At 40.0% G+C, this 25,862-nt stretch overlaps 2 protein-coding genes across 2 annotated transcripts; one reads left to right on the top strand and one right to left on the bottom strand.

Annotated features, from left to right (window-relative positions):
- Nucleotides 1-3,861: 3,861 nt before the first annotated feature.
- LOC307264320 (receptor-transporting protein 3-like) lies at nt 3,862-6,035 on the bottom strand. Its single transcript, XM_080045709.1, has 3 exons — nt 5,955-6,035; nt 5,380-5,551; nt 3,862-4,538 (listed from the first exon to the last, which is right to left on the bottom strand). Exons 1-3 carry the CDS (start codon nt 5,968-5,970, stop codon nt 4,193-4,195), a joined length of 534 nt encoding a protein of 177 aa, XP_079901835.1. The 5' UTR covers nt 5,971-6,035; the 3' UTR covers nt 3,862-4,192.
- A 5,830-nt stretch (nt 6,036-11,865) lies between these two features.
- On the top strand, nt 11,866-23,875 carry fam83hb (family with sequence similarity 83 member Hb). Its single transcript, XM_080045325.1, has 8 exons — nt 11,866-12,223; nt 16,908-17,102; nt 17,197-17,529; nt 18,435-18,599; nt 18,763-18,887; nt 18,982-19,512; nt 19,659-21,768; nt 22,259-23,875. The coding sequence occupies exons 2-8, from the start codon at nt 16,980-16,982 to the stop codon at nt 22,277-22,279; spliced, it is 3,408 nt and encodes a 1,135-aa protein (XP_079901451.1). The 5' UTR covers nt 11,866-12,223; nt 16,908-16,979; the 3' UTR covers nt 22,280-23,875.
- The last annotated feature ends 1,987 nt before the right edge of the window (nt 23,876-25,862 follow it).

Below are 25,862 nucleotides of genomic sequence, written 5' to 3'. Positions count from 1 at the left end.
GGGAGAGAAGAAAGAATCTAGAAAGACAGAGAGATAATTATAAAGGGGGCAGGCGAGGTTAATGATAAACAAGCCATCGATTTGTTAGTCAGTTGATGAAAAGCATGGTCAATACTACCACAGCTGGCCACTGTCTGCCAGTCCATGTAAGCATGCATTTGTGAGGAATTTGCATATCTTAGGCTGTTTACACGCTCATCAGCTACAGGAGATATGAGAGTCCGAGTGCGTTTATGTTAAACCATGCAGCACTGGTACGCTGGGGCCAAAACCAGGTTAACCTATGACTCTCAGGCGCCAAACCAAAGAATCACAGCTATGGCTGCTATAGCTGAGCGTATACTCTCCCAGTCTAGTTTTTGTCACATATTGTACATAATCACTACACACACACACACACACACACACACACACACACACACACACACACACACACACACACACACACACACACACACACACACACACACACACACACACACACACACACACACACACACACACACACACACACACACACAACACACACACACACACACACACACACACACACACACACACACACACACACACACACACACACACACACACACACACACACACACACACACACACACACAGTAATGAGTGGAGTCTGTATGCGAGTGCGTGTGTCTCTGTGTGTGTATTGGGCCGTTAGGGTATCATTACAGTCTTCATTCTATGGCCATCTGTCTGGCCCTCACAAAGAGCCTCTTTTAGCCCAGCTACAGTTGGCCGCTGGCTGGTTTCGGGCTCTGGAAAATTTGAATAACGTGGCTTGATGGCGCTGCCTCCCATTTCTATGCAGTGATGGACAGGGGAAAACACACACTGACAGATGGAGACACAAAGGCCGCACAACGCGAATAATAGCAAACATCTTACAAGTTCTACTCCTCCTGTGATGCATGACAGGAGTCCCAGTATTGTGCGGTAGACTGGTCTGAGTGTGTGTATGTTGAGGAGTGATGAAGAGGAGGGAGGGTTGGTTGGTTGCTATAGTTATTAATAGGTCAGTCTGTCTGCTTGGCTCTCTGTGTTTTGTGCACACTGGTTTACTTCCAGTTCACTTCACTCCTCAGTGCATATCCGCCAGTCTTTCATACTAAATAAGGACAGGAAGTCGGGATAAGGAGCAAGGAGGAACTCTGGAATTTCAGGGATCTCATGTGCTGCTGTGTTGCAGTTGGCAGACAGTGCAATTATCTACTATTACGAAAGCTCTTAAAGGCTACACGTCACTCCGTGGTCTAGTGGAGCGAGGCTGAGGAAGTGTTTCACTCCTTGTTGACCGGACACTCGTCCTGTTAACCCTAAATCCAGCCACGAAACAAAAGGCATCTTTATGGATAACGTGTGAGAATGATAACTTTGTCGTAACCACAGGTTTCTACAGAACAGGCCTCTGGTATATGTGGTATTTCTACATTTAGGACAATGTGATGATCGAGACTTAATGACTCAAGAATGCCAAACGCATGAATCTAGTCTGATGATTCCTGCTGATATTTTTCCAATAACCCTGGCAAAATGATATATCACAATGTTGTGTGACTGTCTTGGAGCTTTTCATACAAACACACACACGAGCACGCACATACACACGCACACAAACGCACAAAAACTTTAAAGAATATATGAAATAATTTTCAGACATTTTATAAACGAAACAATTCATTGAGCTTTGCAGAAGATTGTATTACTTATTTCATCAAAAAATCAGTGCATTGTTTGGTCAATAAAATGTCAGACTATTATAGTTATAAAACTTAACAGTTTTACCTTTGCAAGGATATGATACAGAGAAATGTAGGATTTAACTTAAATGAATACAAAAAAGTTGCAGATACATTTCCTGCTCTGCTGATGAACAAATTGAATAATCCTTTCAAATAAATTGAAAATACTCGTTAGTCACACTAACTGCCACTCAAACACCTCAGTCAAAGTATGGGTAGAGCATTTAAAAAGTGCCCAAGGTCAGGTTGTCAGAGAAAATATAAAAACTTATATGGAGGGGGGCAGCCAAAGTCAGCTGCAATGAGATACACTTGAAGTTACTTCCATAGCGCCTCGGCATTTACCAAAATTAGCTAGGTCACCGTGTAGCCTGACGTGTCAGCCAGACATTCAGGTCAGACCTCGTGTGGTTAGCCCTGAAGAAGTGTGTCAGCATGAAATGGAGCACAAAACAAACAGCAGCCGACTTCTCTCCCTGGCATGTTTCTGTCCATGCGGCCCCTCGGTGGTTAAAGCTCCTTTGTTCAACACACTGACAGTCTGTGTGAATTCCTAGCCCAACTAGGAAAGCTTGTGTTGGGTGTAGGTGGCCCGAAATGCTGCCGATAAAACGCGACAGCTTCTAGGTTAACGTTTTCCCACGGCTGCTGTACTGGAAAACGTTTCCACCCAAAGCAGCCTACCTTCCTGCCGCTGCTGAAGCTAGCAAACCACCTCTCAGGTTTACATTAGCGCGTTGTGTTAGCCTCAACTACCAACATCAAATCTCCGCCGCTTTACTCACACAGTCGTTTCACTTGGTCACCAGTCGCATATTCGGAAACCTTCGTAAGTCGAGGGCCATCATCTTTTCATTGTCATTCGCCTCCCCAGCTGCTTTTCCGCTGAACCATCCTCTCTGCCAACTGGACACACCGGCGGCGGGGACGATGATGATGCTGCTGGGAACGGAGTGGAGGGGCGAGACTGACTGGATCGCTTCTGTATGTTGTTGTGGCTGCCAAAGAGAAACGTGAACTGCGCATGCTCACAGTCAACTGTCACACCGAGGGTCCTTACCTGATTGGTCGGTTCTTCTGGGTTCGCTGGTTGGTTTTGTTCTATTCTCTAATTGTAACATTTTATAACAATGTATTTAGCTGCTTTAAGACAAGCCCGTTTAATATACATAGTATGTATGAAACCGTAAACATAATATTAAGGGGATTCAATGAAAAGTTAAATTAAAACTGAAAAAAGAGTTCATTTTATGTTTATGACAGATTTAACCTCTGAAGAGGCAGACTGTATTCGGTGAAGAAGTTGGCAAAATCTGAAACAGAATTGATCCTTTATGATATTGTCAGTGTCAGACAGTTTGGAATAAGCAGGGGTGGAAAAATAGGTCGACCTACTTAAACCCTTCAATCAAGTAAAATAACTGTTCCTTTATTTAGATTTTTAAATGTAAAGTTTACTCTATAAAATCTTCCAAAATAAAAGCATAAACATAGCTCTCAAAATGTAAATGTTAGGCCTACTAAGTTAAATGTTTAAAGAATGATTGGGGGTTGAATGAAATGATTGTTGAGCTCTACAATTTAATGCAGCTAAGACAAAAAGGGTGTATCCACTTAAAACTAGCCTACATATTTTTAATTAACAGCTTTTTACAAAGCTGCCATATGTCCTGTTGACTTGTCAGAACAATTGTCTTCCAAGCCAGAAAATCATAACATTTACAAATACCTGGGTTCCTAACCTTTCTGGCTTGAGGTCCCTGATCAAGCAAACCCGTGGGAGTTCCTGACCCTTATTTTTTTTAATGTTGATGTATTTAGAATCAGCATTTTAATGTTGTAGCTGTGTGAGTTGGAGATTATTTGAATTGGTTTATCCCACTTCAATATATTAAATAAACTGATCCTATATTCTGTATGTAAAATCATTATCTGCAAAGTAACGATTCATTGCAGCTATCAAATACATGTTGCGTAGTAAGTATAAAGTAATGTAAAAATGGAGTACGGTGTGAGTAAATAAACTCAGTTACAATCAACCACTTATTCTCAACACTGAATACATAAATACATTTAGAAATCATTACCAAAAACGTTGTCAGACATAAGACTTTATTGGTAGAAACATATACAATATTGCGGGACAATAGAGAACCATACACTGTGCAAAGTACTGTACAAAAAAGATATAACTCAATATATTTACCGGGGAAAAAAACATATTGTTGGTCCTGATATAATTTTCATTAACAGCATTATCCCAAAAAAACGTCAAACTGCAACAGAGCATCTTAGTTTAACAACCCACAACATTTCACTGTCAATCTCTCACACGCACACACACACACACACACACACACACACACACACACACACACACACACACACACACACACACACACACACACACACACACACACACATGCTGTCATCTAGTCATCATCCTGACAGCATATTCCCATAATGCAGGCCTGACACAGGGAAGCCTCGTGAGGTTTGGTGTACACCTTGGTGGAACTAGATGAGCTGCCATCATTGTCGCTGTCTTCATCATCTCTGTAGCAGTTCTTCCGGATTTTGCGGATCAGCCTGAGGAAGGCTTTTTCCACATCTTCCTTGGAGAAACCAGGTAGATAAAACTCATCGTCTTGGCATTGGCGACAGGCCTGTCCAAAGGGCCGCATGATCACTGTCCCCCTGTCGCCCCGCAGCCGGTAGCGGAACAACACCACCACCCGTGCTGAAGACCAGGTCTTGTTGCAGGATTCACACTCAAAACTATTGATGGTGAAAAGAGAGGAAAATAGATGAAGAGTGAATGAGTGAGATTGTTCCTGAGGTATTCCTGCAAGGAATGTTTTTGAAAAGACCACATTTCAAATGAAAAGGGTCAATCTTTCCATAATAATAATGTTGGTTAAATCCAGTTGTGGAATGTAAGTAAATTAATTTACTCCAACCCTGAACTTTAGTACAATTTGGAGGTTATAGGAATGACCTTACTTGATTATGTCAATGTTATGCTGCTTTATACTTCTACTCCACTACATTCTGGGGGTATTATCAAACCTTTAAATCCACTACTTTTATTAAACAACATGAGTTACAAGATACTTTGCAGATTTCAATATTTAATGTAAAAGATAAATTATTAAATACATTGGGATTTATTATTATTGGTTAAGTTATCCAAAGGTGTATAACTAATTGCATGTGGTTCAACTTTACCAGCTGCAATGCAGTTCCAGTCATTCTGCATAATGAGAACATTTACTTTTGGTATAGCCTACTTTTTAAAATGTGTATCTGTAAATGATTAGATGTAGGAGTAGGATTCTGAAAACATCTTAGGACATAATTTACTTTTCTTAACCCTGTTGGTGTGTTTACTCAAGTGAAACGAAACCCACAGTACGGCCTGCCCTCTTTACTCAGGCTGCAGTACCGGTTTTCCACATAATGACACTGTTTTTTATATTTCAAATACTCTTCTTTCATTTCATCATATAACCTGGAATGACATATGATGAGACTACTGTCTGGACCAATACATTTTTTATCCACCTTAACATGAATGTTTGTATTGTATTAACTCGAGGTTATACATCTTGATAAATACTGTCCATAGGCACAGTGGGTATAAACCTTCCAGCCTCTCTTCCTCTCCTCCTTGGTGACTTTGTCTGTCTGGCTGTAGTTAAAGTTGAGAGTCCACTGGTCTCCATAGTCCAGCTCATTGTCATCATTTACTAATTCATCAAAGGTTTCCATCCATAAGGAAGGGGTCCATTCTACACAAGCGGGGAAAAAAAACATTGCAAATACAATAGGTATCTCTGTGTCACAACACTGAACAAGTAAGACACTGTTCTTTCGGCTCTGCTGCCTTCAGCACGTAGAAAGGAAGTTCGGTACGAAATATGTTTGACAGGTCTCTCTTTAAAACATTTAAAAATTAATTGGGTCTCCTTCAAGTGGAGACTGAGCAAAAAAGGGAGATAACTTGACAGTCACACATTCTTTCATCTTTTTATTTTAATAAAAAATGTTAAGCTTTAAACATGAACAAATGTGAACACTGGTATGTCCACGCCGTGGTAAATTAGAAAAACAAACATAAAAACAAAACAAAAAATTCAGCATCAAAATAAAATGCAAATTCATGCACAATAAAATAAATGTATTTCTTTTTACCTGTGGATCCGCTCATGTTGTATGGTGATCTGTTATCCGAGCTCAGTTCGTGAAGTGAACAGTTGATGCGACGTCTTTTGACTTCCGAATGTCGCTCTGCTCACATCCTCTGTATTTATAACCAGCCAGCAGCTGTTACTCTGGAAAACGAAACTTACATCAGACTTTCGTTTTCCTTCTTGTCGGTCTCCGCAACAAATCTGACGAAAACATTTGGAGCTCTGGCTTCACGTCACGTGTAAGGGGATTTTTATCTGATGACACTTGATTTTAGATAGCCTATTTACTTTGCTTTGTAATTCATGGCTGATGTAGGCCTGCATGTGGCGTCAGACATTGCACCATGTAGCCATAGGCCTGGGAAATATAAAGTTTATTAATTAATAAAAAAAATAAGGAAGAAAATACTAAAAACAGTGTTTGCTGAGGAAGATCATGTAGGCTAATAATATGATCAGCTGGAAGAAAATAGCTTTTTAAAAATATATTTTCCAATTAGTATTTTTCGCATCCTTTTATCCTTAAATAGCCGTTTGTTTTTTATTATACAATTATGTTTTATATTATCACAAAACAATATTTGTAATTGTGCCATTTGTACATGTGTGGTGTTAATTGATAACGTTTATCTTTTACAGTAACATCATTGCGAGAGGGATGCATGTCAAGTGTGATGCAGCCAGGTGACTACACATTTCAGCTAACAACCTCTAGGTCAGTCCAGTAGGGGGCGGTACAAGACAGCTGGTTGCCCACATCCTGAACGTACAGTAATTGCCATGCGTTCATTTCATCAGGCTGGCCTTTTTTCTGGTGCACAGTGGAAACAAAACAAGTATTTTAAGTAGTCGTGGGATTTCCCACAAGACACCGCCTTTTTCTTAGAAGTAGGCAAGCTGTGCCAGGTTTCCATTTGTATTACAATATCCAAATACTTTTATATCGGAGTACTTGAACGTAAGGCCTATCCTGCATCCCTTTCACAGGAGCCTCATCAAAATAACCCACCTGTGAGAAGAATATGCTTTCTCCTTGCCATAAGACTAGGTGAGGTACTGCCAAAGATCAAAAGAAAAGATGTACCTTAAAATAGTGTATTTAGTGTTAAAACACCTGTTGCTCAACCAGCTAGAGCTGGGACAAAAAGCAGAATCAACAATACAATCATATTAAAGTATCCCTGTGTCCTTTAGGACACCTCCAGATGTATTAAAGAAATAAGCACCTCACAATGTACACCCTAACATCGTCAAATATGTGTCCTGCTCTTCAAGATGACCAGGTGGCAGTTGTCTCATACAGGTACCCCAACCAAGCAGGATTTGAACATATTGACAACCCGTTCTGTGAGGTGACAGATATCTTTCACACCTATCCACCTGCTGATATAGGGTTCCCTCATGCAACACGCATGACACACGGAAATTCAAAGCCTGACTGTTATTAGTGCAAACACTAACCTGTGTCACCTTTCTACTTTGCTGGTTTTGCTCCCTTGCTGTACCTCTGAAGCACACCTAAACCAGTTTTAGGACTTTGTTCATTCCTAAGCCTTTGTGTTTTTCAACCTCTAGCAAATTGTTGACATGTAAACTTTCTGTAAGATTACTCCCTAAGGTCCATGACAGTTGTCCTGCTTGGTGACGTTTGTTTTAAAGCTCTATTTGTAGTTGAGCCTACCTTGTTAATTAATAGTGGTAGTAAAGGACGTAGCAATGATTCATGGCAGTCTTGGTGCTCTGTTGTAATAGCACGACAGAGTGAAGCTGTTTTGCAAAATCAGACTCTTGTTTACTTATACTTGTATCCTGTCTGTGATGCTATGGGGTTTCCTGAATAACCATTACCCTTTCACGAGTGCAGTAATAAAGGTTCAGAATGACTGCACCTGTCACAGGTATGTGCGCACGCACCCACGCACGCACCCACGCACGCACGCACGCACACACACACACACACACACACACACACACACACACACACACACACACACACACACACACACACACACACGTACTAATAAATCCAATAACCTTGCACACACTGTGGGGACTTTTGTTCGAACTGACTGAGTTGTTTATGGTTCATGGTGATGCCCCACCTAGTACTAAAAATGATTAGAATACTTGTCAGAGGCTCACGACAAGGTCTCGGGTGCCTGAAGCAGGAACAGAAACACTTGATAAGACACACATGCAGGTTTGACAGGCGCATAAAACAGATCTCATTTAGAGGTACCTGACAGGGAGTCAACTAAATAGTTGTTATGTGTCGTAACAACATAATGGCACTTATGTAATAAACAAGGTATCTTAGTCACATGTACACGTACATGCGCGCGGGCACACACACACACAAAGTTTTTTGTGTATTTTTGAGGATTGCGTTTTTACTCTCCTGCTTAATGGTAAAAAGTATGTTTTTTCTGGCTCAGAAAATAAGGAACTTCTTATGATGCTGACTGAAGGAACTAAGGGTGAAATATCATTATATGGGGTGGGTGGCAATGTGAATGTACCGTTGTCTTATTAGCATGATGGTCACACACAGATTGCAACCCATATGCTGTTTAGTGTTGAAGTGGATCTGTGTGTGCAGCCTTTCCTCCCAGCACAGTGGTGTAAAGATGACCTCAGAACCCCAGGCTCCAGAGAATCACCTTATACTCAGGTGTGACATTACATCGGGGGAAAAGCGTGCAGGGAAATGCTCACAGTTCCACAGTGAGGCAGGCTCCAGACCGAGAAAGAGAGAGATACAAGGCAAGAGCAGACTCAGATAAACCTCTTTGTATCTTTAAACGGAAGTAACTTCCTGTTTATCCAAGTAAATGGTGATTAAGTCTGTTCTGAGACGAGAAGGGAAAACAATCAACTAACAGCTTTATAGATGTGGCACAGAAGCACCTCTTACCTTGTCGAAAAGACAACTGAAATAATAATGAGTTGCAACCTGCAAAATGTTGTTGTTGCCTGATATCTGTTAGTCTCCCTGTAATGCATTCTATCTTCTTGAATGTTATCATTTTCAGATTTTAAGGGGACAAAACTGTCACTGAGATTTTCATTCGTTAGCTGTTCTATACAGATGTCAGATGTTAAGGTTCAGCTAATACTAATGCAACGTGTACTGAGATTGTGAAATTGAAAACTATTTATAACTAAAAACGCAGTTTGCTGAGTCTGTGCCAATGACAGTCAGCGTTATTATTATACTAGTATTATGTTTTATTCATTTTTATTTATTTATTTATTTAACCTTTATTTCACCAGGAAGGTCCCATTGAGTTACAGTAACTCTTCTCACAGGGAGTCCTGGCCAAGACAGGCAGCAGAAAAGAAGTTGCAGAATTTGCACAAGGCCACACACACACACAAACAAAGTACACCACAATTGACACTATAATGCTAAAATTACACTTCATAACAGGCTATATAAAAACAAGCTAATACATAGGAGTTTCAATTGTATTAATAAAACATAATACTTGATGCCACTCTAGTGTCTGTGTGATAGATACACAATTACAGCTAGCTGCCTTTTTGCTTAGTTTAATATTAACGCTGGAAATGGCTACCCAGCTCTGTTCAACATCGACCTACAAGTAGCTCTAAATCTCACTCATTAACATGTTTAGACTTGTTTGTTTAATCTGTACAAAAACGTAAGCGTAAACACGCATCATTGTGGTTTCACTTGTTGCCACACTATTTCTTGCAGTGGCATTCTGGACTCTTTGTTGGGTTACTGTCATCCTAGTGATGCATTGCTCAAAACAAGTAACACATAATTACTGTTAATCAGTGAACTTTAGAGATGCCGGTTGGCGGATTCTGCTACCTTCATACAGAGCCAAACTTGCCATTTATCAAACCATTCCTTTTAATACAGATTGCTACATTGGCCTGGAGCTGTTGCAGAGCCTTCTGGTGGCCCAAACACCTTGAAAATACACTTTATGTTCTCTACAGTTTGTTCTCTACATACAGTATATATGACTGCTAAGTCATCATTGATCTGTAACTGGCGTGTGTATAAAACTTGCTTTAGTTCCAACAGACCCAGATAAATGCCGACCCCTGTTCAAGGCGTGCTGAGATGGAGGCCAAGATTGAGCTGCCTGGCCTCTGCCTGCATGGACCTGTACACCTGTTGAATGGCTGCCAGGTGACTCAAAAAGGAAGGAGCACAGGGAGAGAGAGGCCCAGATAGATACAGGAAGGCAGAAAGGTAGGGAGACAGAGAGAGAGAGAGAGAGAGAGAGAGAGAGAGAGAGAGAGGGCGAAGGACATTGGGTGTGGTTGGATGCCTTGAGCACATTCCTTGGAGCGGTCGCGCCCTGCATTTCAGCGTCTGTATACCTGTGTCTGTTGTCAGAACGTGTTCATGTGAGAAGACGCTAACCTCACTTTCTCTCCTGGTCGACATACTTCTTTCATCAGAGATCCTTTTAGACAAAGTATTGTTTTACTGTTTATTTTATTTTATTTTAATTTCAATAACTGCACACTATTGTCATAGTCAACTTGTGACACTCACACAGCTGTATGCAAACACTGAACTGTCATTTCATATATTTTGCATGCTGAGAGTTGCACATTTGTATGAGTTTGAAGAAAGAAAAGGAAAGGCTAGAGCTCAGAAGGCTCCTGCAGTTTGAGTGTAGCAGCTTACAAGCACATTCAAAGTGGAGGCACACCCTGGTGAGCAGGACTGAACACACAATCATACTCATACGTGTATGTGTGTGTTGCTATCACAGGGCCAAGAAACAAGGTGTGTCCTGTCTGATAGACACATTTCAGGACAAAGGACGACCCATTTTAAGTTCACACACGTTCCTACTTTTTACCTGTATTACGCCTTTTTTAATGGTGCTAGTGTATTTGAGTGCAGTAGACTGAAAACACTGGTTGAGGATCAAAAAGAGAAGTAGATCAAATAAAATCAAATAATTACAAAAAAGAGATTGACACAATGTGACAAATTAGATTTCCCTCAAATTATACAATCAATAAATATTTGAAATTAACTCTGACTTTACCAGCTCTGTCTGTATGTCCTAATGGAAAAAAAATCCAAATCCAGCCCATATTACAGCAGGAAGAACACAGCAGAAAAGGAAACTTTAAAAGTCTGCTGATTTTGACAGTTTTTTAATATATGGAAAGCAGCACAACATTTGCCTCATCTACACACCATATTTCAGTGGGGAACATGGTCTCTTAAGTGAGTTTAAGTAACTTTTTAACAAAGCAAAAAGGAGGCCACTCTTTGTCTAAGGCAGAAGAAGTGTTAGATAAAGGGTGATTATGGGATAACAAATGCTGACATGTGGTAGCACAAAACACAAAAGTCTATTACACAGCAATAAATACCTAAAGTAAGTTAACATTAGTCACCATAAGGGACTGGTCAAACCAGACCCAGCAAGTTAAGGAGCAAAACAGCTGAGTGTATTGATTTGAGAAATGTTTGTGAATTCAACTTTTCATTTGTGTGAGAACTCATTTGTTATTTCTAATTAGAAATTACATAATTATATGTATATAGGCTATATAAATATATAAAAAATATAGTTTAATATATAAACTAAAATATAAAATATATAATTTAAGCAGTGCCAAAATCTCCCAAGGATTCAAGACTCGAGAGAACTTTATAATCATCATTCATTTATAACTACAGCAGGGATCAGATGATGATGAGATGGGTCAGTGGTAAACAAACAAACAAACATACAGAGCAAACAGACAATTAAGACCAGGGTTCCGTTGGAGAAACGCCTCCCTGTTTCATAAAAGCCTGATAAAATACTAATTAGCAGCCAGCCATGACATAGGGTAGGCCGATCAGCACTTTTAAAATGTGCCACTGGCAGTTAACTTCCAATGAAGTGTTCGCAGCATTCGACGGGGTTTGGGAGGAGTCATGCCGGTGGGAGAGCCCTGCCTAACAAGAGTAGGCCTGGTCCTTCCTCATTCAACGCGCTGCTCTATGCCGTATTGGCGGCAGCTCTGGAGATTCACACACTGCATAGTGAAGTGCTCAGCCCGGGCCTGTGGTCCGTGTTGCCTCGCCGGGCTTGTCTTCGCTGGACGGCACCAGGGTGCACACTGGGAATTGGGTGGTATTTTTACAAAGTCCGAGGAATGTGACGCGCCGACGGAAAGGAGACGCACATCGGCGGTTTCACCAGGAGGGCAGCGATAGCAGTTTGCACAAAGATAGGCTACGCGAAGAGACGAGCTCTGGAGAAGATTTAGGAGGTATGGAGTGAAACTCTCGGCCAAGTTTGCATGTGCAAACTAAGTTTGCATGTGCAAACTAGGACAAAAGAGCCAGTTGTACAGAGGGTCTATTCTATTCTATTGTCCCATCTTGTTTTATCATCTTTAATATCTAATATATTCCCCTCTTTTATTTCCCTTGCTCTAACCTAACAATTCTATTTTGTTCTAATGGTATCTTCCTTGTGTTAGGCTGTATCTTAACTTCTAATGTATGCTTGTTATGTCTTCTTTTCTATTCACTGCCACATTAATGTGGGTGGAATAAAAAGTGAAATGTTGGTTACTTTCCTCGTCAGCCGCCTGAAGTTTATAATGGTGGATTAGGTCATCCAGGTAGCTGCTGTGCATTGCAAAACTTGAACAGTATTGTTGTTATAGTCTGAGCACACAGAAGGCTCCATGTTGGCTGGAACTGACACACTTTTCCTGCTCTCTCTCTCCAGTCATTTGAAAAGATCCATAACAGATCTCTGTCTGTATTGTATTGTAGGGCACTATAAGTAATAAATAATGCTTGAAAAGGCAGAGACACTTTTACGAGAATGCCATGGTTGCACAATGCTATGTGCATTGCTGTCATGTCATTAGGTAACCTTGAGATCCCTTTAATTGAAAGATAAATGGAGACATGCCTTCTAATCAGTCTTGAGCAAGAAAGACACCTACTACCCACCTAATGTCCTCTCCTTTAGACTATGATCTATAGGCTCTGATAATATGTTTATAACAGACGCACATAGATCAGCTTTGACTCAGACAAGCAATGTATTGAATGTTTCAAACTTCACCTTTACAGGCCTTGCCTCTATTCATTCTTGGTGAGTCACTATAGGAAACATGTGGTTATAATTGTAGGGGAAAAAGTCTGTAGAGCCAGCTTCTTTGCGGTGCGTTTGTGCTTGTGTGCTTCTCATTATAGATTGAATCTTGTCACACTAGCCATATGGCCACGACAGGCCTTCACATTCATAGCTTTGTTTGCATTGTGTGTGTTACAAGGGCTCATTGTCTACTTGTATCTGCTCTGTAATTCATGTATGAGCAATATTGTGCTTCGGGAACGGAAGCATAGTAGAGACATTTTTGTACTTATATTGTTTTCCACTCAAGGTGACCGCAGACAGTTGGAACAAATGACGAGGGCTTTAGAGGACCAGTATTTCTAGCAGTGCTAGGTGTCGGCAATTGTTCTCACCTACAGTATACATTCACATGACCTTGCGCTGTCTTTTTTGTTTTGGCATTCAACAGTTGCGCCGAGGTGTGATGCTATAAAGAGAGACATGTCGTGTTCTGTGTTTGCTCTTCTTATCTCGGTTTTCTTTTTATGTTTTAATCTGCTGAAAAATTGCCCTGAATGGTCCTGACAGGAGCATCAGGAGATTACCGACTCCTCCCTCCAAACCTGTTTTCAGGTATTGTTTTCTCACTCCATTCACACTGAGTTATCGCACAGAATAAATCGACCAAAGAGGTATGCCGAATCAATCATAGTGTTTGTTTAGCGAGGCGTGTTCAGATGCATGTGTCTATGAGGGATGGAGAAATCAGAAGGAAAGTTCATTTTTTATTTTGTGCTTTATAGTTTTGTGTCTCTTCAGGCTCATATCTCTGATTCACATGTTGAGGCAGATATAAAATGCTCCTCCCTCAGCTCTTCACTTGCTCTTTCTCACCCTCTTCTTGTCAGGGTAATGCAGGAATGCAGAGAATGAGCCATTTACATGCTTAGTGAGCAAACATTGTGCATATCTGAATATTGGGTTTATTAGCTTTGAGGAGCTGCAGATGGTTGCCGCCTGCCTGCCCTGTGGTGGTTTAGTGTTTCAGACTGGCTTTGTTAATGGTTTAGGACTGTCTCGTTGTGTGGACTTCAGAAAGCTTCTTAACCAATGGAGGTAGAGAGAGAGAGAGAGAGAGAGAGAGAGAGAGATTGAGAGAGAAAGGGAAATGTCCCCTATCAACATGTGTCACAATCTACAGTTTGTTGCTGCAGTTGCTATAACAACAAACAAACGGCAGTATTTCTATGAATATTGTACCAGTCAGCCAGGTGAGATGAAGAAAGTCTGGCATGCTTCCATTGTGGTATTCTTCTGTAACCTAATTCTGCAGCGACAGAGAGGTCCTTAAGATTAATAAGAACCCCTTGGGCTCTGCTTGGTGCTGATGTGCTCTTGAGTAACTCACAGCTCATTTCCACCTCAGGGTTGATGTGAACTAGTTCACTGTGTTCCTCATAGGTGGAGTGTCTTAATTGTCAACCATTTTTGATAATCAACCCATCAATCAAAATTATATTATTATTGTGAGAACTGCTGTTTTTCTTTGTCGTTTCAGATGGTAAAATAAGTATTTTTCAGTTTTCTTTTGGCTGTTGCCACGAATGTTTTATGCATTTTCGGAGGTTTAACATTATGACAAGCACAGTCAGGTGCATATCTCTACAAATCAATCCTCAGGCTGCTAAATTTAAATAAATAAAAAAATTCAGTTTATTTTTTTGGCATTTATCAGGCTTTATTGACAGTGTGGAGAGACAGAGACGAAATAGGGTAGAGAGGAAACTGATATGCAAAAAACGACCTGGGCCTGACTTGAACCAGGGTCTGGTGTAATGAGGAATGACCCTCATAGGGGGGCGGGGCACTCGAACCGCTAAACCACGAGCGCCCCCCAGGCTGCTAGATTTTTTATTAAATCAAAAACAGAAAAAAATAACAGATCAAAGTACTTGTGGTAATACAATTTTAGTTTTACTTCTTGGAAGCTGTAAAAGTATTCCATGCAAGTAGTATGTGCGCCTAACATTCCTCCCTGCCCACCATGGGACTTTCAAATGGGAACTGCATACCACAAAGGCCTTATTTCTGGGTCTAGAAAGAAGCACGGAAACAGGATGTCAGCCATTTTGCCAGCAGATGAATCACCACACAGCAGCGTGTTGCAAGTTATTCGCTGGCTAGGCCATGCCAGGCTACCCGGTGACTCACCAGGCCTCTAAGTCAACCGGCTTCTCTGAGTAATTGCGGGTTAGGACTTTGGGCATTTGCTATCTCCACCAATTCATAAGTGTGCATGGAAGTTTACAGAAAACACGTCACATACATTTTTAAATCAGGTACAACCTTACAAAACACCCTCTCACCTTCCCCCTCAGACCCAAGGTAACACACCCTGACTGTCAATCAGCCATAATTCCTAAGGTCTTACATTTCTGTGGTGATACATCGAAACAGTCCAAAACGCTTCTTGTTTGGCCCCATGTTTATTCCTCAGATTTATCTTAAGTAATCCATCTTACTTTGGATTCTGAAACTGTTCCGTGGTCCTTAACATACATCTCCACTATCCACCTTTTCCCATTGATGGTGCAGAACAAACAACTGTGTTTTGGCTTGCCAAACAATGATCATCTACCTTATCCTTTGGAGGCAGATGAAGTAAACCACAAAAAAGTTCACAGATGCCAAATAATGATTGCCAAACACACACTATACAAAGTGGATTTAACCAACTATTTTCATAACAACTGAAACAATACATTTATAAATTAAATATGAATCTGATCAACTGATGGACATTTTTCATGGCAAATGCTGCTCAACTGAGAGGATTCTCAGCCTTTCTTTTTCTTTAAGGAAATTGTGATGACTGAAGCTATGATTGTTATCAATATTACTCCAATATTATTCCTTATTACTATTTGATGTGATAAACTTACTGTTATTCCAAGGTAGAGTGAGAGAACTGGTTAAGTATAAAAATAATTTATTAATATAAAAGATTATGTGAATAATTGAATTCATCGCGCATTCACTTTTTTTTTGGAATAATGTTTCTTTCACTTTACTAAATCAGGTTTAAGTTTGTTCAAGTCAAGGCAAAGCTAATAGCTCATTGTGGTCTCCTAAATCAATTTTAGCGATATGACTGACACAGATTTTTGATTATTCATTCTGAGTAGCAACTTGAAGCATGACGCACCAGCATGAACATTTAATGAGCAGAAATATGAGGGAACCTGTCTCTATGCCTCTACATGTCTTTTCCACCACTCCTGTCCACCTTCCTTTCCACCTTTCTTCACAATTGGTAGCGTCTGCTAGAGTAAAAGCATGTTGCATTGTATGCCAGTAAAGGTGTGTAAATATGAAAGGTGTACTTGTTAATCTTACGGCAAAGGCTTATACTCAGCAACAATAGACATTTTGTGTCAGAGGTTTTTAGGTAATCTGTCTGCTTGTGTACCCTCACACAAAGAGTTTTTCTTACCATCACCCTAAGGATTACCGTATTTAAATTATGACTATGAAACAGATGGAGGAGTGGAGCACTATGCTATTTTTTAAGACTGCAACATTAAAATGTAACCTTGTGGATAAGTAAAGTACTATCTTTATCTATGTAATTGCAACTACAAAACAAATGTGACTGGAGACATGAAAATAATTTTCTTTTGTACCTGGATGCTATTTTTGTTAATATTCTGTCAAACCTATAATGTTAATTCTCTAAAACACTAAAAGATTCCTTACATTCAGACAGTTTGAATACATTTAGATAATAAGGGGTGAATAATAACTTACACCCTTATAAATGTACCAACATTATTATTCTGTGCGCTGACAATTTCTTTCTTCCTCTGTTCTCTGCACAGGTTCAAATTCCTTCTCCTTTACCTCTCCTTACCCCTAAAACCTGACCTTTGACCCCACCCCTCTCTGGAACCATGGCACACCGATCTCAGAGTTCATCGATAGGTGAAAACCCTCTGGACCCAAACTATCTGCCCCCACATTACCGTGAGGAATACCGTCTGGCTATTGATGCTCTGATAGAAAATGACTTGGAGGTAACACTGCAGTTTGTTGTATGTGTGTATGTGTATGTCAATTTATTTATTTAAAATTATATGTCATGAATGGGTGTGTCTCCTGTCACACCAGGGCTACTATGAGTTCCTCCAGACTGCAGATATGGTCAATTTTCTGGCACAGCCGGAAATTGAATTAATAAAGGGCACAATCCAGGCACCCCTCCTGACCACGAACTTCCCTGAGCTGACATTCCGCGAGGGAACTGTTCAGGATGATGGCTCCTCCGACACCTACTGGCCGATGCAGTCCGACATGGCTGCCCCGGGGCTGGACCTGGGCTGGCCGCTACCGCAGCACAGCTTCGTGGGGCCAACAGAGGTCACCACTCTGGTCAACCCCTCCGACCCAGACATGCCAAGCATCAAGGAGCAGGCCAGGAGGCTCATCAAGAATGCATGCCAAGTAAGTCAAAGGGAGGGATATGCCTGGGAGATGAGATAAACTTGCATATCCGATATGTGTACAGAAGGTATTTTTGGATGGGGGTGGTGGGGATCGCATTTAAAAGTGTGATCAAGCATTCTAGATTCATGAATTCCTATGTATTTAGTGTGTATAACTACAAATATACTACATATGTTTTTGTTTCTATGTACATGCTTTTTTAGCTGAGGTAAAAGTGGATGGGTGGGAAGCACCTATGATTTTCTTACTGCTTAGTATTCTCTTTCTATGTCTTATCAGTATACTGTCAAAAGAAGCAGATGTTATCTCTTTAAAACAAAGTAGAGATAAAGAACTGCCAGTGACTGGTGTATGTGTGGGTTATGCTATTTAATTGTTAGCTTAATCCTACTTGTTTCTGCCACTGCCAACTTTGCCACCACTCCCTTTCAGACAAGTTTCTTACTTGCTAAATTAAAAATATAATTACCACTAAATGCCAAAAGTCACTAGCAGTCAAACCTGTTTGGTGGGCCCTTTGTTTGAAGAGTGAATGGCGGCCTATTTTTTTCTATACTAAATATGTATACTAAAGATGTAGAGTTTCACATACAGTACATTGTATTGGTGATACGCTCATTTCAGTTAAACAACCTTCACTCAATCTAGCCAGAAGTACCATACACATGTACATAATATGTACAGTCCTTTTTTAAGAGCATAATGCTTCATCTTCTATTAACAGCTGCCATTTTCAAAGTTGGTATAGGCCTACATATTATGTTCAGGTACTGCAATTTTAAATCCACTATGTACTATTTATTACAAGGCTACAAAATAATTATAAAGAACGTGACTAACAAAGACCATATTATACTGTTCAAACTCTAACTAGTTTGCATGTGTTTGCACTTATGTTTCAGGTTATTGCTGTGGTGATGGACAAGTTTACAGATGTTGACATTTTTTCTGACCTCTTGGATGCAGCAGCACGCCACGTTCCTGTTTACATTATACTGGATGAGATGGAAGCCCATCACTTTGTCTCAATGGTCATCAACTGCAAAGTCAACTTGGACCTACATCATGTGAGTCTGCCTTTTAATTTCCTCAAAAGACGGGGCTAATAGTTTGTGATCCAGTGGCCTTTATCCTGTTCTTTTCTATCACTATACTATTTTATTCATGTATATTTCTACTAAGACTACCATGTCTTTTTGTCCATTAAATGACAAAAATTTGTTTTTATAGATGATACGTGTCAGGACTGTGGCAGGGATAACCTATTATTCCCGGACGGGGAAATCGTTTAAGGGACAGGTGAAAGATCGTTTCCTACTGGCTGACTGCAGAGCTGTACTTAGTGGCAACTACAGGTGAGTAATTTCATTACAATTATGAGTTCCTTAAATTGCCAAGACTCCCTTGCCTTTTTTATTACTTCATATGTTCTTTCTTATTTTCTTATAGTTTCATGTGGTCCTATGAGAAGATCCACCGCTGCATCGCCCACCTCTTCCTCGGGGAGCTGGTGTCCACCTTTGATGAAGAGTTTCGCATTCTCTTTGCTCAGTCAGAGCCTCTGGTCATTGACCCATCTAATGGAGCGACGTCTATGTCTGACACAAGCAGCACCAGCAGTTACTTCAGTAGCCAGTTTGGTTTGAAGAGGACTCAGGCTATGCGTAACCCCCTAAATTTCCGCAGGCAGCCTGAGCTTCCCTCTGCCTTTCCTTACGGAGACTCTTTCCGGCGAAATGACCCATTTCGTCTCTCCATGGAACCTGGGCCGGGGATTACAATTGGTAAGTATTCCCAGCAACAGTTTCGTATGCAGCAGTCGTACATGGAGCAGGGAAAGTCCATAGTTTCCAGGCAGATGGAAATGAGTGCCTTCAAGAGGCACAGCTATGCAGAGGGAACCCAGGAAAACTACACGTCTTCAAAGCAATACATGAAGCAAAGAGTCATGAATAATGTGGAGGAGACAGACTTCCAAAGGTAGTTAACTCTTTAATACCTACTACTGGAATCTGAATTATTCAGAATGATCACATTATCACCACCATATTTTATGAGTACATATCTGTACACATTAACAATACATTTATAATCGAAAAATAAGAAACACTGTGTTGTTTTTACAGGGAGCAGATCAAAAGTAGCCATTTCTACAGTGAAGGGCCTGGGCCAGGTTCTGGCCACGGACAATTCGACAGACTTCGAGGTCGTTCTCCACAACTCTCCATTGACCAGCATTCAAACTCAAGCTTTCGCTCAGATCAGGGGCCTCCACCTGTACACTATGGTAAAGACATGTTATCATCTGAGGACTTGAAAGGACCTGAGGGGCACCTGGCCCCTCCATTAGCCGGGAGGTATGGAGGAGGTTCCTCCCATAAGAGGCCAACCATAGGTCAGCCTTATGCCTGTCAGAGCTCACCCACACAGCCCCACCTACCAGAGAAGAAACCGTTTTCAAAAGAATTTAATCAAGAGCAAGAACAAGATCCAGAAGCTAGGAAAGGCATGCGTAGGTGGAGAATCAACTCTTATCTTAGCACTTGTGAGGACGGCGGTGGAGAAGAAGGTCTGGTTCAACCTATAGGGCCTGATGCATTTGAAGATACAAATGTTTCGTCATACCTAAAACCAGATATTCTGAGACCACGTTATGGAAAGCCCCTTTTACCTGAGAACAGTAAAGACTCAGCAACAACCAAGGATGTGCTTCAGAGTGAGACGGCAAAGGAAAGGGAGAGAGAGTCAGAGAGGGGTGCAGCAAGGGAGGTCGGTGTGGATGTGGAGGTAAAAGAGACTCCAGATCTCTTCCTGACCAAACATGAATCATTCCGCTCACGTCTTAACCCACTCCTTCAACGTAGCTCTCGTCTGCGTTCCTCTCTCATATTCTCATCTTCCAAAGCAGAGATGCACAGTGGTAGCCTGGGCCTAAACGCAGCAACAGAAGAAGATGAGCAATTGGACTCAGGACGCACCTCCTCAATTGTAACAAAGATCATAGAGGATAGAAAGAAGGCTGAAGAAAAAGAGAAGGAAAAACAGGAGAAGGAAAAAGAGGATAGAAAAGAAAAAGAGAAGGAGAAAGAAAGACAAGAGGAAAAGGAGAGACAACAGAAAGAAAAAGAGGAGCGTCAGAAAACTTCATCTCTGAACATGAATGATCCAGCCAGTCGACTTCAGTATTTCCAAGAACTGGCTGCCAAGAGAAAAGCCTCAAAAATGGAGACAGAGTCATCACTTAAAGCCCCAGAGCCTGCTGAAAAAAAGCCAGACCTTTCTGATAAAACTGTGATAAACACTGTGACCGTTCCTAAGACCAGAACTGTCTCTTTTAGTGCAGCAGAACCGGAATCAAAGAAACCAGACATCTCTGCAAAACTGGCAGAGCTCACTCGCAAAGCATCAATTAAGTCCTCAAAACCACCCATAACCTCTGACTTGAAGCCTTCAGAGACAACTCAATCTCATAAAGAGGAGAATGTGTCGGAGGGTCAAAAGAAAGATATATTGAAGTCTCTAAAGCAATTTCCTTCACCTAAGCTCTTCAAGAGAGATACGCTGAAGCTGAAAGGACTGAATCCTCGTCGCATCTCCTGCGATGAGGAGATACTGAACACAGACGCTACAGATGCAGAGAAGAGTGAACTGAAAAAGAGCCGCTCTCAAAGTTCTTCAACACTGCATCAAGTTAGCGGATCTAATACATCCATTAACACACTTGGTGAGGGAAAAGGCGAGGGAAAGAAACTGGACTTCTTAAAGAAGCAGACTCAGAGGCTTAAGGGATTCTTGGGGCCCAAGGATAAAGAAAAGAAATCTTCAGGAGACGATAAGGGCATGGTCACGGTCATAGAGACCACTGAAGATTCAAGCAAAAGGCAGAGTTCATTAGCTAAAGATACAGGATCCACCTCTACCAACCAAACTTCAGCCAATCACAAGACATCAACCACTACTTCATCTCGATTCCAGCCCCAGGGCAGCTCCGTTCTGTTCGGTAGCAATCTAAGAGATGACACAAAAGTCATTCTAGAGCAGATCTCTGCCAACAGCCAGAAGAACCGACTGGAGCGAGAAGAGACAGGAGGGGACATCGATAATGATGGGGAGAAGGGGCTGGAGAGTAAAACTAATACATTTCTACGACCGACAAGCAACGTCCAGGAGCGTGAGGGATTGCTGAAGAGGATAGAGAGTATGAGGAAGGAGAAGAAAGTCTACAGCCGCTTTGAGGTAGTGTATCACTGCAGGGATGATATTTGCACAGTGGCTGGGAAAGAGATATGAACAAAAGCAAAAGTTGTGTAAATTGTAAACAATAAAAGTACTAAAGAAATACAGTATATGTCTATATAAGTGGAATCAGGGTTTAAATTAAGTTATTTTACAAAAACCAGCTGTTTACATTCGAAAATACTCAATCCAATATTTTTTTAGTTGATCAGATGCAGCAGAATACATTACACTTGTCTGAGTATTATACAGTATTATTAATTGAGACTACAATGTGAGAGTCTTTGCAACTTTTTAAACCATAAAAAGTTTCAGATGTGTTAAAACCCCTATTTACGTATTTAACTTTTTTTTTTAATTCAAAATACAATCAAGAATTTGTTTAGTTAAATGAAAAAATTAGTCTTTGAAACACTGACGGTGGGAATTCAAGATGGGTAGATCATATTGTGTTGCATTATTAACTATTATCCTTGTTGTTCTATTACAGATGGGGAATACCCTGGGATAACGAAAGATGGAAGACCGATTGTATATGTAAATTATTTATGCAAGAGGATCAAAAATACACCTTGCCCGTACGTGTCCAGAGTACCTCTCTGGCTCTATGCTACAGCCTTTCCTGGAGTTTCACAAGTAATATAACTTGAAAAGACATTCTATAAAAATGCTGAAAACAAACTTAAGTGATTGAGTTTGGAATGTGCCTGTTTGCCAAGACCTGGTACTACTTTTACCTTTTATGGTGACTGAGAGAAAGAAGAGTGACTACTGCATGGGCTAATGTTTGACCAAACAGAAACGGGTAGGGCAATTCACCTACAGTATAACTGAGCTTTTATGTACGTGACTGAGGGAGTGAAGAGAGGGTAAGACAAAGACAGTACATATTGCATCTGAGGGAAAGAAAATAGATAGATGGCAGTTATAAATCTTGGTATATGACTGCATGCATATAGCATCAGTGTTTGTGTATATGGGGCTTGTTTTAAACTTGACAGGAGTTTCCTTGTGAATTCAGTGTGTCAAATGCCAATCAAGGGCATTACCAAATCTAGGACCATTATTAACTCAGACCGGAAAGCACAGTTGAGAATATGAAGATAACTAGAATGAGATAAAAAGTTGATGAAGGTTAAAAATTTAAGAACAAGTCTGTGATTTAAAAAAAAGTGACAAAATCATTATCAGAAAGTGGGAAAATGTTTTCTAATGTCTAATTCTAAGGCAACAGCAGAAGGGTTTTGATAGAAAGTAGAATGGAGTGAAATTCAGCCTCTCACAAAGCAAATAGCATTGTGCATCTTTTCAGTAAGGCGTGAACCTACTAGTCAGGGTTGAAGATGTCCCATAACCATGCATAGGTCCAATAAGCAGATATTTTAAGAGGAGCGGAGTTTAGCATAGTAGTATTTGTCTTATGTAATGTAAATAACAATGTAAAGCATTTACAGTTGCCCAGAATCACTGTAAAAGTAGACAATGTTTACATGGCTCAATTTCCTTCTCTCACTTTTAAATTAGTCATCAACTTCAAAGAAAATAATAAGAAAAGTGATTGCTTCATTTTGTAGTCCTAGAGCAGGGCCATGCCTCCTTTTGTAAATCACTTAACTTCTCACCTATGCCCTGCACAGGACTCTCAAATCCTTTGTTGGACTGTAAACACCATTCAACCAAAGATTTAGTTATGTGGTACAATTTCCAGGCTGATCAACAAACCATGTACTGTTAGTAAGATTTTGTACAGTGTGTCAAAAGACTGGAGGATCTTTTGCTATATGGACACTTCAGGGGTTACAATTTTATATACGGGATTATAGTGTAAATATATAAGAACGACATTGGTGATATCCTAATGAAAAATTGGATTGTGATCACCCTCACTGTATTATTAAAGTGCCTTGTATTTTTGTTTTTTAAATATGTAATTGTGTGGTCATGGCTGTAAATAAACGTATTGGTCTAAATAAGGGGGCAAATCAGTTGTACAGGTTCATTATGTTCTTTAAAAAACTGATAAAGTATTAAATTGCATATGAGATACTGCAAAAGTATTTTAATAAAACTGTTTGAAGCTGATGTTGAATCTGGCTGTGTGCACATACCTACAGTGGACTGTTTTCATTTATAGGATTCATAAAATAAAACCAGTTGCAAAGCTTTAAAAAAATAATAATACATACAAATTTAAATATTTAAATATATGAAAGCCATTTAATTACAAGAATGTACAACATCAAAGAACAATGAGCATGAACATGCTGTAGCACTATACAGGAAACTAATACTGGCACCTATTAATCTAATGAAAACATTACATTTGGCATAAATCCCAGCAACAAACTGGATCGCAATAACAAGTGCATGCCTCACAGAACAATTAATATTTAAAATACATACCTAAACCATGCATCAGTACATGGATCATACCACCAGTTTTAGTAAATTGACTGCCAGAGAGAACAACTGTCGAGCACTCAGGAATCCTGAATTTTCTGTTATTTCATTTCATTTTGAGGTCAACTGCAGTATTTGTGTGTAGTTTACTGGAAGGTGACATTTGGTAGATTAAAGATTTTGCTTGACAACTTATTATATTCTTTAATACCGCATACAAACATGCATTTTTACTCCTGCTGAGTTTTGGCAGCAGTTGTTCCATGCTGCATCTGTTTCTTCACCTCTTCTAGCTCCTCATCGAGGTGGTGCAACTGAGTCAACTTCACTTGTTCTGTAAGAACAAGGTCAGATCAAAGGGGTTGGAAATGGAAATGAAAACATATACAAAAATTATATTTGACTGCATGCATGCTTGCAGAAGAAAAAATATATAAGCGGGTCCTTACCAGCTGATAAAAGCTGAGTTTTTGTATTCTTAGCACTCTCTATTTCATCTGGGAGCCGTTCTGGAGTCTAAGTAACAATTTGTTATCAACCATATCAACGACATGTCACATTTTTATCATCATAAATGGAAAATATGGATAATTTGTATCTAAAATAGACCAACTTACAAAGATTGAGTGCAGATTCTTATGCTGCTCTATCAGTAGATACAGTTGGTTTTCAAACTTCATTCTGTGGAAACAAGGTTGACTTAGGAAATCTATATAACATATATATTATTTTGATGAATAAAAAATAATTAATACATCATTGCACTTTGATTAGGTACCGCTGCTTTCTGTGTTTAAGCTTGTATTCCTGGATTTCACATCGGTACTGATCAAGCAGTTCATCACTTTTCTTGTTCTGCTTTAACTGCCTGCAAGACACATATGATTCATCACTCAGTACAATAAATAAACAAATTGAGAAATATTCACTGAAACACTAATTCCACCTGTGACAGTAAATTTGGGAGACGGTCTGAAAATGTATGTAGTATGATATTTGATCAGGGTTTTTCCTGCTTAGAGAATGATGAGCCGGTCGCTTCTGTCAAATGTATTGTCCCCTCCCAAATCTCAACAAACCTCTTGATGGGCTGTCTTTATGGAATATACTATATTTTGGCATTTTTGGCCCTTGGTATATTACTGTAATTTGTAACTACAATTGCGTAAGAAATAAAACAATGTGATGGCGCTGTATTGTATTTTGGTAAGATGAGCCAATTTATCATGCTTTCAAAATCTTTGAAGTCTATCAATCAGAAATTTCCTTGACATACTGAAAATCAACATATTTGTTATTTTTGGTTTGTAGTTTTCTTTCTCAGTACTATTGAAACTCTGATTCAATACTTATCATTATTATGAATAGTTTTTTAATTGAATCATATTATTAGTTATTAATTATTCATATACATGTAGGGGAGAACGGGGGAATCTGAGGCATCGGGTAATGTGAGCCACCCCCTGTATCTAGGCATCGGAAAACATTTGTGGTCATGTGAGATATATGTTTTCAAGCCCCTCTCATTTCCCCTTGGCCATGAAAGAGAGGACCTCATGGTGCTGTGGTAAGCATGTTTTTTTTCACCAAAATAGGTATTTTGCACGTAGAAAAACTTCTATCATACGTGTTGATGAACTACTAACATATAAAAACTATGTGATGATATTAGCTAAAGATTAGCCTGAAATGCT

The sequence above is a fragment of the Ammodytes marinus genome, assembly GCF_949987685.1.
Source record: "Ammodytes marinus genome assembly, chromosome: 17".
Classification (NCBI taxonomy): Eukaryota; Metazoa; Chordata; class Actinopteri; order Uranoscopiformes; family Ammodytidae; genus Ammodytes; species Ammodytes marinus.
This window is presented reverse-complemented; position numbering and strand designations above follow the sequence as displayed.

Coding starts and splice junctions, on each gene's coding strand:
- LOC307264320 (XM_080045709.1), bottom strand. Junction 4,539..5,379: donor ACCCACTGTGCCTATGGACA/GTATTTATCAAG, acceptor CACCATCAATAG/TTTTGAGTGTGAATCCTGCA.
- fam83hb (XM_080045325.1), top strand. CDS start 16,980: ATGGCACACCGATCTCAGAGTTCATCGATAGGTGAAAACCCTCTGGAC. Junction 17,103..17,196: donor TGATAGAAAATGACTTGGAG/GTAACACTGCAG, acceptor CTGTCACACCAG/GGCTACTATGAGTTCCTCCA. Junction 17,530..18,434: donor TCATCAAGAATGCATGCCAA/GTAAGTCAAAGG, acceptor CTTATGTTTCAG/GTTATTGCTGTGGTGATGGA.